The sequence below is a fragment of the Cygnus atratus genome, chromosome 15 (genome assembly GCF_013377495.2).
Source record: "Cygnus atratus isolate AKBS03 ecotype Queensland, Australia chromosome 15, CAtr_DNAZoo_HiC_assembly, whole genome shotgun sequence".
Classification (NCBI taxonomy): Eukaryota; Metazoa; Chordata; class Aves; order Anseriformes; family Anatidae; genus Cygnus; species Cygnus atratus.
In genome coordinates, this window is record NC_066376.1 from 2,035,103 (window position 1) to 2,053,326 (window position 18,224).

Here is an 18,224-nt window from a genome sequence, read left to right on the forward strand (position 1 = left end):
TCACATGTGCAGCACATACTTTATCTCCCATCCTCGTTTGGGCCCAAATGCTGCAGCATTGTACGGAGCGAATCACATCTGGGAAGTGCAGATGTTTCAACGCTATTGCAGCCTCGCCAACTCGTACAGTTTCACTGACAACATCGTCGTAATTGGTTTTTCTCTTCAAGCCCAAGCACCTGGAATCCTACTGGAGCACTGCAAACGTGACGTCTCTGGATCTCAGAGAGATCTTGAAAATCAAATGCAAAATTAAAACAGGAAAAAAATGAAACCAAAAACAACCCTGCCCCAGAGCCCTATGAGCCAAAGTACTCCACAGGCTCTTCCCTTGGTGGATGTCAGCCATGGCATTTAATACGCCTCTGGACACGAGACCGACAGCACCAACAGGGCCAGCGCTGTTCAGACGGCCTCATACAGACAGCGCCCGTGGGTGGCACCGTGCTCTGTGAGCCTGATGGAGCTGGATCAGCCCCTGTGAGGCCCCAGAGTCCTTCCTGCCCAGCCACATGGAAGCCAATTCACCCGGATCTGAAACAAAACCGGTGCTTTTGGACGGCCACACTCACTCCAGCTCTTCCTGGCCCCAGTCAACAGCGAAAATTAATACAGGCCTTCCTGCTGCGATTTTATAGCCATGGCAGCACTTCCCATCGCTGGGGCCTCCCATGCAAATGTGATTTCATAGCTGGGTGTCCAAGCTGCCTCTCAGGGTTGATAAGCAAGGCCGCTACCAGCAGCAAAGGTGCGGCGGCGGGCGCCTGGCCTGGGACGCCCCGACAAGATGGCGCCGGGAGGAGCGGAGCCCTCCTCTGGGCACAGCCAGGCCCCCGAGCTCGCTGCAAGTTGGACAACTGAACTCGGAGGCACCAAAAATCAAAGGCTGACAGCGTCCCAAATAACCACATTTTATTCTCAATTTAAAAAAACAACAACCCGCAAACCCGAGGCTGTGGGATCCCTCCAAAGCTTCCCTCCGAGTGCCAGCAGAATGACTGATGGTAAATCACACCAGCTCCAGGGCTTCGTGTCAGACTGCTGCCAGGCGACTCCGCCTTTTGGAGTCACTGACGGTCCCCTTTCCAATTAATCAAGTTCCCATACTGATTAACAGCATGATTCATGTCTCTCGTTAGGCGCATTCTGTAACAAACAAGGCTGTATTTCAAGGCCGCTGGCTTAATGGTTAAAATAAATACCTTCCAAATTTCTATTTTCAAGTAGCTGAACCTTTTCCACCTTTACAACTAATTCAGACTTCCTTCAAATTATTTTTCTAAGTAATATAACAATTTGTTTTTCATTAGAGCTTGTCAAAGCTGGACTTTGGTTTATTTTGAGAGAAACCAGCGCTCTCCAGAAACTGTTTAGTACAATTTGAATGACGCCCAAAGGGGTTATTGCAGCCACAATCAAAATAGAGTTTACAGCACTGGCTAGGGGTGACACTTTATTTAATGATTTAAAAAAAAAGAAAGAAAGAAAAGAAAAGAAAAAGCCCCCAGCCCCCTGAATCAGAAGCTAATTAAATGCACTCCTATGGCTAACAGTAAGTGTTTCGAAGTCACTCTGACTACTGCAAAATGCACGAACTTATCTTGTTGCTAACTAATACCAGACACCATTATACGAGCAGCGTTATTTACTGATCTGGGGTGGTATGTGCTGGTATTCTTGTGTCTGGTATGGCAGCCTCGCCTCGCAACAGATATTATCAAGCTGCATGTGAAACCAAATATAGGAGTGATTGAGCAGTTTGAGCTCTGCCTGCTTACTTTTTTTTTTTTGAACAGCTTGTTATTTAATTTAAGGTGGCTTAAATGCAGCAGAAAGTCTGCCCCGCAGCTCCTTTGATTTCCCACTCCTTTTGTTTGGCTGGTGGTACCAGCAGAGCTGGGGCTGTGCCAGGGCTGGCTGCTTGAGGACGGGCACACAGGGCCAGCCCAGGGACCTGGGGCTGCAGCAGCACTGAGCGGCCTTCCTAGTCCCAGCGTGGTGCTTCCAGGTTCCCAAGAACCTTTTCAACTGCTCTCCCTGCATCCTCCATCTCGGACCTGAGTCCAAACCAGATTTTTAAACAACTGAGCTGCAAAACTATTTTCCAGCGGACCGCTTCTCCCCTAGCAGCAAACTAATGTTCTGTTGTTAATTTTCCTGGGACGTTTTCTGTTTGTTGTTTCTTTCTAAACCACAACAAAATCAACAGAATTTGGACTTTGGGGAATGCTGAATTTCCTCTGCTGTGCCCCAGCCCGACGAACGCACACCCACCACCCGCTGCGGGGACCTCGCACCCGACCTCGCCACGGAGCTGGTCCGCTGCAAGTGAAATCAGGGCTGGCCTGGGGATAACTCGAGGAGAATTACTGCCTGTGGTCTTAATTCAAGCTTACTCACGTGCTGAACTGCAGGACGGATGCCCAAATTTTCTGCCTGTTGCCTACCATCAGCCAGCAGCCCTGGCTCATGTGGCAAAAGGGGCAGTAGTTTTATTTGCATGCGTGCTGTGTTCATATGGTCATGACACTGTGCTGTGTCAGAAAAGAAAAAACAACTACCTGAGCAGTGCAAACATCCAATAGGTGCGTAATTAAAGCAGAAACGAAGGACCTGATTCTTCTGCCACGAGACCTGTGGGACTGTGCAACCCTGGCAATCCTCCTGGAGCCACATCTGATTTACACCAGCATAAGAAAAAGAACAAAACCGAGCTCGTATCTGACAAGTGAAAACAAACACTGGATTCAGACACTTTCTGCAGGAAAGGGGGGAGCTGTTTAATTTTTGTTCCTTCTCTCTGGGCTGCTGCTGTGACCTCTGCTACCTCCTAAGTTAGCAACACAATATGTTGCAGCTGTGGCACTGCAACAGCCTGATTTAATTTGCGTGTGTGTGGCTGGAGGGGTAGTTCATCCCTCTAACATCTTGTGGCGTGGCAGCAGCGCTGGAAGCTGGGGGCTTGGTCCTCCCAGAAGAGAGGGGAAAAAGCCATGCTTCCCTTCTCATGCACAGCTTTGGAAAGGAGATGGGAAAAGGATCATCCCCATCAAAATCTTTAGGAGGCTGGGGTTTGTACAAACCAAGAAAAAAAAAGGGGCGGGGGGAGGGAGGGCAGAAAATATCTATTTAGTCAACAACTGTTTTCTGCTTTAAAGAAAAAAGGAAAGAAAAAAGTCAGGAAAATGATTGTGCTGCCCTCTCTCCTGGCTGCATCCATCTGCAGGGACGCCGGGAGCGCAGGGCTGGGTCTCGGTGTGGTACCGGCGCAGCAGCGTTCGGAGCTCCGTGTCCAAGGGGAAGGAGCAGAGGTTGCTGCCGCGGGGGCTCGCTGGCAGGGCCCCTGCCCCTGGCCCTCCACCAGCTCGTAAAGTGGCCGCTCCCCCGTGCAGCTCCTTGGACGGACCTCGAGAGCTGCCCCAGGAGCTTTGTTTGTCAGCGCTCTGAATCAGGCTGGGGTTTGGCTGCACAGGGTTTTATCTTCCCCTTCCACAAGCCTGGAATTCAGCTTTGCTCTTGGCGTTGTCATTTCTCCCTTGTACATACGGCTCCTGCTGAACACATCCTCGGACAGAACCGACTTAAGCGCCCTGCCAAGCCTCCATGGGACAAGGATGAGGGGCAGCCCTGAGGCTCCAGCTCTTTTGGGGCATTTCTGTCCCGTTTTATGTTGATCTCCTCCCAGCACCAGCACCCCGAGTCCCCAGGCTGCACGCGGGATGCTCCATGCAGCAGGAGGCACCGGAGTTTTCAGGGGCCATGGAAGGGATCGGGCCCCAAAATCTCATTCAAATCCAAAGGGCTTTGAGGGCCTAAAACTCTCCCTGCATCCTGAAAATCCCAAACCATGCCTGTATAACTTTCAACTAGAACAGCACCCTGGAAGCAACGGAATGACCCCACTTTTCCAACAGCTCTAGCTTCACACTTTCCATTTACTGTTATATGAAATTATTATATTTATTTATTTTACTTTTATGATGCTGAGGCTCCTTCTCCCCTGGCACAGCCGAAACCACCCCAGGGCTGTAGGAAACCTCAGCCCCCGGCCCTGCAAGCCGCCTTCCCGCACACCCAAGCCCAGCACTACCTGCCAGCTCATGGGGGCAAGGTGGCTTTTTCCTCGCTTTTTGGCTTTCTTCTAGTTTCCCCTCATCAACCCGTTTGCCAAGCAGTGTAATTTTACAGCCTGGCTTACGGAGCCAAGAAATACGTTTGCTGGTGTAAGCTGCGCATTAGACATCGTGAAAAACATGCAACTTCAGGGTTTTAGGAGCCAGCTCCGCAGAAGAGCGAAACACCCGCAAAGCAGCGCGGAGCTGTTTGTTCACCCTCTCAGGTTTCACTCCCGGACCCTCGCACTCGACTCTGGCCGTGGGTGGTGAGTGCAGGGACGGACCTGTGGCCGCATGTGCACAGGGGATGGAAACACCAGTGCAGGGAGAAGGGAGAGACAAAGCAGCGCTCTCACAGGTTTGGTGGGAAGGGGGCCGACCCCTGACTGCTGCTGGTTCGTGAGTAGGGGCAAGGATTTGCCTTCCCCATGCTGCTTCTCCTCTCCACGTTTACACTTCCATCCTCCTGCCCTTTAAAGCCAGAAGCTCCTTAGGGCACAGAGAGGCTCTGGCTCGATACCTCTACAAGAACAACAAGGTCCAGACCCCACCTGTGGTCTCCAGAAACTCCAAGACCTCTTCTTCCATCTCTAGATACCCACAACCACATCTTGGTCTTGATTTCTCACCAACTGCGGGGGTGCTTCAGATCTACACGTGTATTTTGTGGCCCAGCCCCCATCACTGCTACAAAACCGGCCAGCCGGTACCACCAGACCCCAAATGGGAGAATCACCCATCAGTTATTTGTAAAGCATTTACCAGTGGCACTGCAACCACCGGCGGCTGCAGCCTGCTGCTTTCACACGCAGTTGCACGCAGTGCTCTGGTTTCTGCCCGCCTCGTACCGACTGCAGAAGCACGGACTTCCACGCCGCTGGAGATGACTGGATTTCCCAAACTCTTCCATCTCCAGCCCATTAAGTGACCATCACACTCAACAGCCACCACCCGGATACACTCGGTGAAAACAAGTCCACCCGTTTGGGTTAGGGTGGGTGTCCGAACCCCCAGCCCTAGCGCTAGAAGTTTAAACCTAAACCTCCGGGCCTGAGCATCTCGGTGAACGCGGTCCTGCCTCTGCACAGCGCTGCAAAACATGCCCACGCTCTCCAGGAATGCCACAAAAGAAATGGCAGCAGAAAGCTTTCAGTATTTGGTAAACTCTCAACAACTCCGAATACTCTTGATTACATATGAGCAGAGGGCAAACTCCACCTCAGGCATGTTTGGAGGTTTCTGTGGCTCAGACTGGACCTTTCTCACCAGCCTGTTTTTACAGGGCTGCAGTGCAGAACGGAGCAGGGAAGGGGCCGAGCTGTACGTCTCTCCTCCAGCCTTATTCCTGGCAGAGACAATTTGCAGCAGTGTTGCTCGGCACGTCGAGTCTGGCACCTGCTTACAATAAATCCCTAACGATGTTGAAAAGTTAAACGTCCATTCACTTTAATTTCTGTTTTAGATTTGGATTTCTACGTACCGTAAATGCTAGAAAATGTTTTTCTGAAACAATACTGAATATTTACGTTGGAGGTCCTCTATAATTGGCTGCCATTCATCTAAGATTTCTTTCTACATGCAAAATGATGCTCTGAGCGCATACAGCCCACGGGGGAGACTTTGCCACCATCACCTGCTCACACTTTCATGCCAGCTGAAATCTTCTGAGCAGGCTCCCCTGTGCATGGGGTGGCTCAGTGCACAACTCTGGGTCTCAGAAAGCCATGGAGACACGAGAGGAAGAAAAAAGCCTCATGGGGTGAAGTTCACCCTTGCAGACTGGAGGCTGTGAGTCTCTGCTTCTGGGAGCAGGGAATCACCGGTGCTGAGGATGTGCACCAGGCATGCAGGAGATGAGCAGCCTGGCCGGGGACGAGCTGCTGATGGGGCCTGGCCCTGCTGCTGTGAAATCTTGGACGACATTTTCTCTCAGCTCACCTTTGATCCTGGCAAATGTGCTCCGGGCGCCGCGATTTGATCAAGAAGATCTCCGGCTGCAGATGTCCTGCAAAAGCTACACCCACAGCTGTACATCACAAAGCTCTCCCCAGCCTGGTGGTTAGCAACAATGAAGAATGATTTTTCTAATGGGAACTGGCCAGCATTCAACCCACTCCTGGATTTTTTTTTCCTTTGCAAGCAACATCTATTTATATTGAGATATGTGGAATAAGTAAAACTCTTCAACTTATTCGAGATCAAAAAGCAGCCAAATGGGGAAAATTCTGCAAGTTCAAGTTATGGAGGACTCATATGAGATCCCAAACATGCTCCCACTTGCAGGAGCACTCTGCCAAGAGCACCAGTGTACCCGAAGCCACAAAACGCTGGGAGGTCGCGGGCTCCAGGCGCTCATCCTGGGACCGATGGGTCTCACGAGGATGCAGGGCAGGAGCACGGGAAGGGGATGGCACAGAGATGCGCCGAAATTCACTCATTAACACGCAAATCTCCTGCACAGGGGGTGGCCATGACCGCCCGGCGATCCGGCTGGGGACCGAGCCGAGCCGGCGGCGCCCGAGCCCTTCCGCAGGGCTGTTTCCGAACGCGGCTGCCTGCTCACTAAGCCTTTTTCCTTACAAACCTGAACTGGGCAAGAAGAGTAAGTTCACACTTGGGGGCGTGGGGGTGGCTTTTTTTTTTCTTTTTTTTTTTTTTAGAAGCACAACTTTTTTTGGGCTCCTGACAACGCAATATTCTCCAGGCCAGTTGGAATCTGGAAAAATACACTTACTCAACCTAGCCACCATGACTCCAATAACAATTATAAAATGTCCAATAAAACTTGCATGTAATGTCAATTCAAATCTTGAAAAGCAGAATTAAGTGGTATATCAACATTAAACTTTATTGCTTCCTTTGCAGAGCAGAAGTATTGTCAATAAAAGTCATTCTGAATGAAGAAAAGGGCAGTAAATATTAAATAAACAGGTTTTTGTTGAAATGCTATAAATGCACCAGAGCTGCATTTTACACTGGGTCCCTTTTTTCCTTTGCAGACTCCCCTCACGATAGAAATAAGTCAGTAATTGCAAACTATCAATAAAGCGCCAATTAAAGGGTGGTTAGATGCATGCATTTACAATATGTCATTATGAGCCTTTATTGTATGTAGTTTGCTCTTTCAGATCCCAGTGGTCTGTCTCAAGTCCCCAGCACACAAACGATGGCGCTGCTCGGTAGGGGCCGGCGAAGGAGCGGTGGCAGCGGCGCTGCCCAGCTCAGCACCAGCCCCTGCACGGGAGCAGGGCAAGCCCTGGACAGCCCGGAGCCGAGGAAGGGAGGAGAGGAACGTAATGAAAGTCTCCTCTGGCAGAGATGCGAAGACGAAGCAGCAGCATCTCAGTCTATCAGGCTATTATTTTTCTGTCAACGCAGAGCCGAGCAGAGCACGGCAGCCCTGAGACTGCAGAGCCGTGCCAAAGCCTGCAATTTGGCACCACGGCTTTGTTTTCCGAGGGGCCACTCACCGTGCTGTGCTCTGGTCCTTTCTGGGTCTATTTGCCTTGAGAAGGAGCCATCGCCACCCTCCCTACACTTCTCCACGCGCAGAAGGATTTCTACTTGCCTATCTGCTAATCCGATTTCCATCAGCTACGTCTCAACGCCCTGCTCCCTTCTCGAGCAGCAGCCAGCAGGGGATGTTCTGCTTCGTCAATGAAACAGGAGGGCAGGCTGTCCATTTTTAGGGCTGGGCTGAATGGGATCTTCCCAGTTCCACTGCAAAAACCACACGCAAAGCCTGCCACAAACACAACCGGTACGTGGTGGAGCGGGGCCTCGGCACCTCTGCAGGTCGCGGCTGCAGCGCTCAGCAGCCACCCCTCTGCCCCGCTGCTCCAGCTACCCGCAAAGATCCCACCACAACTAAACCTGATCCTAAAGGCTGCGATGAGCAAGCACGGCTACGAGTTGTGTGTTCGGTGGTACCCAGACACAACAGGGCGTGTTTGGGAAGCGGGAGAAAGAGCAGGCTCCTCTGCGAGTGCACAAATCCCGCGACTTTTATGTCAGCCCTTTAAAATCTGATCAGCATTTTTGTGGTTTAACAATATAGTTTATAAGCTGTTCTCCGGTTTAATCATCACACGTATTTACAGGAAGCAGTAACAGCTACAGCGTATGAATTTCATGATGCTGAAATGATACTGAACAAAGACTGCAGTAAGCAAGAGCTGAAAGCTGCGCTGTGGAAGGCGCTGGGCTTTAGTGAGGTCTTTCAATTATCTGGGGGCAGAGAGGAGAAATCAGAGGGGGTCTCAGAAAGCATATGGTCAGGAACTTCTTTCCTCTAACTTTTGCATAGATACATTTATTTCATGTGAAAAAAAAACAGAAACAACTGAAACATGAATGCTATTGATTTTTGAGGATATGGTTTTCACTATGAACCTAGGCTCAGTAAATCTGGTGGTTGTTAAAAAAAAAAAAACCTACTCAAACATTTTCAGAGATAAAGAACAGCCTTTACACAATAATTATCAAAAAACCTCTTTGGACAGAGAAAGATGTCTATCAAAACTAACTTTTAGAGAAATTGCAAGTATTCATCCTGACCATCCACAGCCTCCTGGCCCCTGCAGAATCAGACCCTGTGCTAGTCCCGCGCTGTTTCTCTGCCATCCATGTGAACGGAAACCAAACCCGAGGCCAGGGCAGCACATCTCCAGCAACACGCTAGGGGCAGCCACGCCAGTGCGAGCCACCCGACGGCCAAGAGCGAGCAGCTCTGAATCATCCTGACTCACTCGAACCTGAACTCTTGACCTGCCCCTTGAGTCAGTTCCCCTGGACGCTGCTCTGGTTCGGAAAAGATGGGCTGCAGCGCGGCACAGAGCAGCACGGAGCGCTCCCGCTCCGGCACGCCGCCCCGTAGGATGCTACGTGCTGGGAGGGGATGGGGCCGGGGGAGCAACGCCAGGAGCGCCTCACCTGGAAAAGGATCTGCAGGACGCCATGCACGATGCACATCCGCCGTCCCAGGAAGATGAAGAACGGCACCACCAGCTCGATGAAGTGGTTGAAGAGTGTCTCGAACTGATGGAACCACCACGGCGAGCGGTGCATGAAATAGGCGATGGGGTTGGGCACCGGCTGGGTCTGAAAGATGAACACCCAGGGTCAGTCCCCTCCTGCAGCCCATCATTGGGACCAGCCACGGCACTGTGCGGCCCCTTCCCCTCCTTCCCCACGCTCGCGTGCAGCAGAACCATCCTCTGCCTCTTGAGCATTTCATTTAGAGAAAATTACTTCATCCAGATTTTTTTTTTCATGCAAAACGCAAGAATTCTTAAACCAGTACATCTTTTTAAAAAAACAAGACTTTTAATTTTCTCATTTTTTGACATAACCAGAAAACATTCTTCTCCAATTACCCCCCTCGTATTTAATACTGCAGTGTTGCACATAGCGCCACGCTGACCGACGTTAAATCACTCTGCAGAAGTGCTAGAGACCATGAGAGCAACTGAGCAGATACAGAAACTGAGAAAAAGATTTTCTTGGGGTCACACAGTAGGTCAAAGAGAGACAGGAATGGAAACCAGATTTCAAAACCTAGGAGATATTCTTTCAAAATGTTTAAATTTGAAATAAATGTGGTGGTAGGGTTGCCTTCCAAAATCATAATTCGGGAGAGGAAAATATAATTCCTCTAAACACGCTATATTGGTTTAAGGTATTTACATGCTGGCCTTGTGACAATATTATTCTTCTATTCGCCTGAAATTTTTTGACGCTGGGAGATCTTCCATCCAGTACAATAAAGCTGCAAATTTTACAAAGAAAACAACCCGTGATATGTTAATAACCGCAACCCTGAGAAATGCTGCAATCTAAACAGAAAAGAAAGAAGTTAACAATTCACCTTAGCATATCTGACAAGCTCAAATTCATTAGTATTGTTTTAAAATTGTGACAGAAAAACAGAGAGGATGAAGAGGCGAGTTTTAATTGAAGGAGACACAACACATCTTTAAATTATTTGTAGTTAAATCAAAAATACAAACAAAACAGGGAAAATATTGTACTATGCATGGCAACTGAGCGTGCTTCCACTGCCAAATCCCACAACTATTGTAATTCCTTATTAGCAAAGCTGGGACTAATAAACTTGTTGCTTTCTATGGGTTTGAGGCTGCTGTAACCCCTTAGGACAGGAGACCGCATCCTTCCTTCCTCGGACAGCGGCACCGGATGGAGCGGTGTCGGGGTCGCGGAGCGCTGCGGGCGCATGGCCAGCGTGGGGGCGGGGGTCAGGGCGCCCCCACCCCGGGGGGGCCGCGGCCCCGCTGCCACCCAGGGCCCTTCCCCGCCGCACGGGAGCTGGTTCGAGTTAATCTGCCCGCGTGACGGCTCTCGAGCGCTCCCAGAACCTGGGGGAGGCTCACCGCGAGGGGTTTTTTTCGTTGTTGTTTTTTTTTACCTCGAGTCCGAATTGCTGAGAAATGCTTTCGTCCTTTCCAGGAAGGCAGGTTGCTTTCTCGGCTTCTTTTACGTAGTCTTTTCTCCAGTGCATTAAGCAAAAGTGACCTCGATGAGGTGGCAGTCCTACAGGTGGTGATGTTTAGCCCGAGATGAGCTGTCCTGCAGCTCAGCCATCCCATCTCCCGTGGGCAGCAGGCTGGGGGCAGTGCTGGGACCTGCCTTCGTCCATGCGAGCTGCACTTGCACCCAAGACCATGGAGAAGGGGCTGTGTTACACACACAAGCACACATGTGCTTGCAGATGCAATTAAACCTCACGACGTGATCGCACTGAGGTGCATCGCACCTCCAGCCCCATGCAGTGGGGATAGAAAGCAGCAGAAAGTTCGTGTTTTAGGCTCGTTTGGCTTCTCCTAAAGGCTTGCTTGGGAAGAGACCAGCTTGGCAAGATGGATCTAGCGCGCTTTATCTCCCACAGCTGTGCTTTTTAGCTGTGGCCTAATTCATGCCCTGAAGTAGAAACAGGGAAAAGGAGAAGCGAAGCAAAGAAGAAATCTGGCGTGGGTTAATAATTCGCTCCCAGACACGACACCGTTTCCATCCTTCCCGTTACCAGCCCTGACATTATCAGGGTGTCAGCAGGGGCAATGCCGCAGGACAGGCAAGATAACTCAAACGGCAAGCGTCAGCTCCCACAGCTGAAAGCCTAAAACAGCACCAGGCATGCCACAAATAATGCACAGTTCCTTGGCATTTGTTTTGACAGAGGGAAAGAAATGCCCTCGATAAGAGCACCACTGGCATTGCAGCCTCTGGGGACGCTGTCGGCGAGGAACCCTTCCTCCCCACTGCCGCGGCCGCTTCTCTGGAGCCTAAACCTCAAAACCGAGCAAACCAGAGCGCTAGCGGAGTGGCTCGCATGTCTCAGCAACGAGTGGGAAGGCTGCAAGGGGAGGGTGAGGGAGGCGAGCGCTGAGCGTGTGTGTTCCTCCCGATGCCTTCCAGATGCTGCGAGCATGGGCGTAGCGCGGCGCAGGTTTCCCGGGGAGAGAGCCGTGTTTACTCGGGAAGGGGTGCCGGGGCCGGAGCAAGGAGCCGGAGCACGGTGTGAAAGCCAGCTGCCCCGGCAGCCCCAGCACAGGCACCTGCCATGCTGCAAAACCCTGCTCTCGGCAAAGGGGTGCCCGGCACCCGCTGCCCTGGCCACGGGACCTGCGTTGCCCCATGCGTGGGCACGTTGCTGGGAGCGAAGGGAAACCTGCAGAGCGCAGGCGTGCCGAATGCCTTCCCGGTGCAATTGTTTCCTACACAAACATCGGTGTCGGAGGCGGCGGTGTCACAGCCCGGGAGGAGGGAAATGCATTCCAGCATCTCTTCACCCGGCTCGTTTCACTGGGGATTCTGAGCTTTGCGCTTTGCTTCGCAGCTGCTCTGTGAGGAGAAGCAGCCTAGGAAGCAGCCGGGAGATCCCTTGCATGGAGAACAGCGAAATCCTGATGCACGTGGACAGAAACACGCAGCTCCAGGTCAGATGCAGCTGAACAAACGAGCCCAAGGACGGCGCACGGGGAGCGGAGCAGAGGGGACCCTGCTCAGCACCGTCTCAAACAAGCCACGTTTCTGGGTACCTCTGTGAAGCATAAAGCCTTTTTAAATAAAAAAAATGATTAGCAAAAACTGGCTTTAAGTGTCAACGCAAGGTGCAATATAATAAACCTTCTGCCTGCCTCACACCTCCAGCAGCCAGAGAAAAACTGTGCTGCAAATGTGTTCTGAAATAAGATTGGGGAAAATTAATTCCATAATTCACAGGGCAGATTTGTAACGTGTGACTTTGGGGCGATATTCGGCAGGGGCTGCTTGCGTTGATAAATGAATTCTGGGTTGCCAGCTAAGGCATGTTCTCTGGCTTGTATCTACCAGGTTTTATGAGGGCTGGTAACAGATTCTAAAAATATGCACAATAAACTGTTTTTTCTCCCTAAGGGGTCTATGGTTTAATTATGTTCTTAGTGAGAACCATTAAAGTGCTAAGTACCTGAAGACTCCTAATTTACTAAACTATACGCTACTAAAACCCAACAGAAGGCTATTATACACCAGAGTAAATGCTCTTCTCGGGGACTGTAAATGCACATGGTCCCTCCTCTCAGTCTCCTTACTCGTATGGCATTACATAAACTCCGACAGAGCATTTAATCCGTGTTAGATACCCCATCCCAGCCGAGGGAAATCTCCAAGCTCTCCTACACATGTGCACGAAAACAAGTCCCACATTGTCCTTGAACAACCCGCTGCTCAAACAGGGCTGGGTATTTTATACGTTCACCACGAACGAAACTCCCGTGCAAGGAACTGCAACTGGGAAGTCGGAGGGTAGGGGAGACACCGTTCTCTCAAGACTACAAACAAGGAGGAGGCCAGAGACATACCACATGAGTTCTGTCCCTTGCAATGATGGATTTTTCCCCTCCTTCACTCCCCGGTGACCTGCAGCACGTCTTCCTGAGCCTCTGTTGTCTTTGCTCGCTCGGCCGAGCACTTTAACAGAACAAACTCACAAGGTCTCTTTCAAGAACTAGTGGCGAGTTATGAATGAATCTGTTTCAAAAAGGTGAACAAAACATCCATTATTCTACCTGTTTGTATAAAGTAAAATCAGATTATCTATTGGTTCGGATAACCCGAATTATACTTGGCATTAATGTTAAAACAACACTGCGGATAGCCTTTCAAAATATCACCCTGAGCGCCTATTGCAGAAATCTGGCTCTGTGAAAAACAAAAATATCTTACACACTCTAGAGACTATTATTTGTTTGCACTGAAAAGCACCTACTTAAACAAAACACTCAAATGTGAGTGCACGTAACTGCAGAAAAAGTCTTGAAAAAGAGAAGGAAATTGAACAACAGCAAACGTGAATAAATGTTGAGTACATGCAACTACTCCATCCAAAGAACTGGGGCTGGCTTGGCGCAGCAGACACTTTACTAACGGTGTGCAGGCACCAGGGGCTCGGACGATCAAAAGAGAGGAAGTCTTTGGCGCAAAGAGAAAGGCGTGAAGAAGAGCAGTACCCTGGAAAGCCAGGCTGAGAAGTATTATTAAACGTTTTCCTGAAGGTTTGGGGAAGGTACAGATGAACTGTAAAGCACAGTTCTCCAGGTTCCCTAAGCACTGAGGCATGAACTCATCTTCTCGGCTTCAAAGAGAAGCTCTCAGTTCTCTCGTACTTTGGACCAAAAAAAGAAAAAGGATTCTCCATTGCGGAGTGTAATCTGATCAACATGATCCAACAGGCTGTTTCTCTGCCAGTCCATTCTGCTTCAGATCTTGACCCTTCCTCCTTATGCATCTGCAGATCAAAGCTCCGCTTTCCAAAACCCGAGCAGAAATGGCTTCTCAGGCCCGTGCAGAAGAGCAAAAGGCAGCGAGCAGGAGGGAGATAAACTGGGTCCCTCACAGCTGCTGCTAAGTGTGGGAAGACGCGTGTCTGCAGTGAGGCCGGGGCGGCTCTCGCGATGCACTGTGAGCAGCCACCTCGGCATGAAACGGGGAGATCACAGAGAGCTGCAGCTTCCTGGCCTGCGAGGCTTTGTGGTGGGCGCGCTGCATGCGCGGCCAACTTGACTGATGAACAACAGCGATTTTGCACAAAGATACACATGTAGGCACGGGCTTAGAAAGGAAATTGAGCAGCAAACTGCTCGGCCTCTTGTGCAAGTCCCAGCTGTAACTTGTGCTGTGTGTATTTTATACATGCATGTACACAGGTCTCCATGTGCATGCTGCTAACATCCTTGAATACACTACAGCTAATCAGTTAAAAATAGTTCCTTTGAAACCTTCCAATTATTAATATATTTCCAATCAAAATGAAATTGCAAGAAAAAAATAAAAAGTAGTATCTCTCTTAAAACACAGACATCTGATGTCTGGGTGGGTTGCAAGGGGTCGGCTCTTCAGTAACACAACATCAAAATAATTAAATCTTCATAGATCCATTAAAAAGAAAAGTTACCTACATGTTCTTGCTGGGCAGAGCTTCCCATGTCCAGTCAATAGAAATATTCAGTTCATAGAAAAACATACTGAAATCTGCCTGCTTCAAGACAGCAACCCAAGCCAAGGAGATGTGTGTTTGACTCGGTGCCAGCACGACCATAAAATGTTGGCAATTTAGTAGAGACATAGTGCCGCGCCACTCTCCCAAAGGACCTAAATAAACTTCAGATGTAGAACATATATTTTTACTTTTTATATATATAAATCTGCTGTTTCATTTTTAACTCCTTTCCCCAGCCTTCCCTCTGTCTAAGGTTTTTCAAAGCTGAAACAGGTCCCTGCTTCTCCCGTCTGAGCGAAGCCTCAGCAATGAAAAGTTAAAAGCATGAAAAATCAGAGAAATGATTCACGTCTGGGCGTTGGGTTTCTTGGGGAACGATGGCTGCACATGTGGCTACAGATGCCGGAGGGGAAAGGGTCTTGGGAGAAAGTTCTGCTGTGCAATTTCATGCCTCTGCGTTATAAAATATCCCGAGGAATTTTGTTGTGTTCACAAAGTTGCACTTGCAAAGTCACCAGCGTAGGTGAAACCTTCCTGCCACATCTGTGACGTTCAGCTACAAAGCCAAGCTTTGCTCATCATGAGTCAGCCCCGATCTACAGCAGCACGGGCGAGGAGCAGGCTGGCTCAGAGGGCTGTATTTTACCAGGGGTACGCGTAAATGACAGATTTTGAATTCCACCAAGCTGGGCGGGGGCAGGAGGATCTATAGCAGCACTGTTTGCTTTTCCAGACTGCACCCTACCTCCTGGTCAGAGCTATCCTCCTCCAATAATAAAGACCACATTTCCACGGCCCACAGCATACCTGTTTATTGACACTGCTCTGACATAGCGTGCCTCCGAGCTGCTTGCTGTATATAGAGTTAATTGTGGATGTATTACAGATTCACCTATTTATTCTGTACATTCTTGGAGGGGTCCGGAGCTAAAATTACACAAGGAACTGCTGAACTGCTCAGGCTATTTATTTGTTCAAAATCCCTTTAAAATAATTAGCGGGGCTGGAACAGACATCTTGGCTCTGGTGGGGGCCAGAAGAAGCTGGTGCTACCAACTGTGGGTCATCACTGCCTCCCCCATGCCCCCGTTGAGGGAAAACCCAGTTTAGGAACAGCACCAGAGCTGGGTCACACCAGGTTTGGGAAGCGGACCGGAGGGCACATCTGCAAGAAACAGCAGCTGAGGGCAATGAAAGCTTATCGAGAAGCTCCCATCCCAACGGGAAGGGGGCTGAGGCAGGGGGCTGCCCCTCCCCAAGTCCCAGTCTCTTCCCAAAATCCCGTTTTCCCCAGGGAACCGCTGCGGATGGGGCTTCCCTGGTGCATCTCCTGCTCTGGGACTGCCTGACCCTGCGGCGCGCTCCCGGCCCAGGGCTTTCTGACGGAGCTCACGTTCCCCACGGATCACGAGGCAGGTCGCTCACCTATATTTTAAATTGCCATTTAAGAGCATATTGCAAATGTGATCCTTTAATTGGTCACTGTTATGGCTCTCTATTAGAGAAGACAAGTTTTTCCACACAAGGTAAGCCCTTGCGAAAGCACTGAAAATGTTTAAAAACAACCCAGGCCTGATATATTTATTATATATTTCTGTATATATAAATAATTTCACGAAAAGGAACGTACTGAGTGGAAACTCCATTTAAAATGTGATCCCAGATGGTGGCAAAGCTCTAAAATTGCAAGGCAACATGTAAAGAAAGATTAACGACCTCAAACAGGCACAAATTTATGAGGTGAAAGCCCCTGTAATCCTAGAGAAAAATGATACCAAACGTTAGACTAGACAGCTAGAAAATACCTCTGCTTAGTTCATGTGGCCTCTGCCATTTTACATTTTCTTTTCTTGGTCTTTTCTCCTGTGGGACAGAGGATCGCTTTGGTCATGAGCGTGCCGGTGGATTTGCCGGCTCCCACCAGATACCCCTGGTAAATCAGGTGAGGGGCAGCAGCTATTCTGTCCCATGGTCTCTCAAATGGGTTGTGTCCTGCCACGTCCCAAGGACAAACAGCCAAAAGGAGACAAAACAGGGAGCCGGGACACCAATTTGAGCATTTATCATCACTGTGAGACCCAAGGCTCCACCATCCAGCAGAGAGGAAGACGGTGCTTAACATTTCCAACACTAAGGCTCATGCAGTTCCTTATTCTGCCTGAGAATAAAATGTTTCAAAGGAAAGGATGCCAATATTTCATCCTGAAGAGCGTGGGCCATGCTAGAGACCAGCACCTTCCATGCTGATAACTCTAGCTGGGACCAGATAGGACCTTGTATGCCTCACAACCCATTTCCTTGAGATCTTTGGCACCTTGAAGATCCCCAGAATCAAAGAGCCACATCACTGGCACAGATGAATAGCCCAGTGTACATCAAGGATGCAAGTGATACGGACGAGTTCCCCCAAGAAGGCCTACAAGCTGGGATGCGCTTCCCTTACCCCATGTCAGGCCTTCATCCCTGGGCTATAACGTGTCTAGAGACTGCATTTCTGTCCAGTTCCATCCGGACTTGAGTAATGTGCTCAGCACAGCTTTACAAAAACATTGCGCTGCGAGATTTTTCAGTGAACTGGGATTTTCTGACCCTTTAAGCAAACAGTTCCTGGCACTCTCTAGTTGATAACGCAGCCATGGAATGATATCAAAATTAATGTGTTTTTAAAACACTTTGCAAGTGAAAGGCTACTCGGTCAGCACAGCACAGCAAGACAGCCCAGAGCCAGCACTGCTGTCAGCAGAGATGCTTTGCTGAGCTCAGTGCTTACAATCCCAACTATTCCCTGGTTTGCTGTAGCCCCTCGATGCAGCAGATGAGCAGTGAGCTTTGGATACCGCGATGCTGCCTGCCGCGGGAAATGGAAGAGCTTGACCCCTGCCTATCAGGGTAACAGGGACCAGGATGCACAAAACAAGAGCCACCACAGGGCTCCTGTCTGTTGCTCAACAGCCTTCTGCAGCTCACTTGCAAGGGCTTTCTTGAGATGTCAGCTAGGGTGTGAAAACACCTCTTTGCACACAGCTGCCCCAGTGCTGCTGCAGTCGCATCCTCGTGCTCACAGACTGCTCTGGGAGAGCCTTTGTGGCCCCCTACGGCAGCAGCAGCCCTGGCTCTCGGCTGGCTGCAGAGGAGGGATGGTCCCAAAGAAGGGGGACAGCCTCCTGCTCGAACACGAAGGCAGGCACGATGTGCAGTCTCGCTTTCTGAGCGCTCAGGGCTCAGAGGAGGCCGTCACCCCGCGGAGGCTCCGTCCGCAGGACGCCAGCACCGCGGAGGCTGGCGGTTCTCGAGCCCTCCAAAGCCGCCGGCTGTGGAGGAAATGCCAGGTCCAACCCTTCTGGAAAGGCAGCCATTTCTGTGGGTGTCCAGGCTCCAGCCTGGACGTTTTTCAAGGGCTCTCAGCTCTGAGTGATCTGCTTCTCTGTGCGCGGCAGCCCCACACTGCAAGGTATTGCCAAGCCAGCCAGTGCCCATTTTCCATCCACACTTGAGACCCTTGCTGTACAGAGCGGTCCATTCTCTCTCATAGGGGATGTGCTTTGAAGGACAAATCTGCTGCTTTAGAGAGGGTGGAAGAACATCTTTCCAATGCTATGCCCGCTCATGAGAGC

General features: G+C 50.2%; 1 protein-coding gene across 3 annotated transcripts in view; it reads right to left on the reverse strand.

Annotated features, from left to right (window-relative positions):
* The window catches only part of LMF1 (lipase maturation factor 1), a 193,459-nt gene that overhangs the window by 51,735 nt on the left and 123,500 nt on the right, over window positions 1-18,224 (reverse strand). For 2 of the 3 annotated variants that reach the window (XM_035563396.2, XM_050713892.1), the window contains one exon: window positions 9,048-9,215. The exons of the other annotated variant lie outside the window; for it this stretch is intronic. In XM_035563396.2, coding sequence (XP_035419289.1) covers window positions 9,048-9,215 — 168 coding nt within the window. The remainder of the gene's footprint in view (window positions 1-9,047; window positions 9,216-18,224) is intronic. 3 annotated transcript variants of the gene reach the window in all.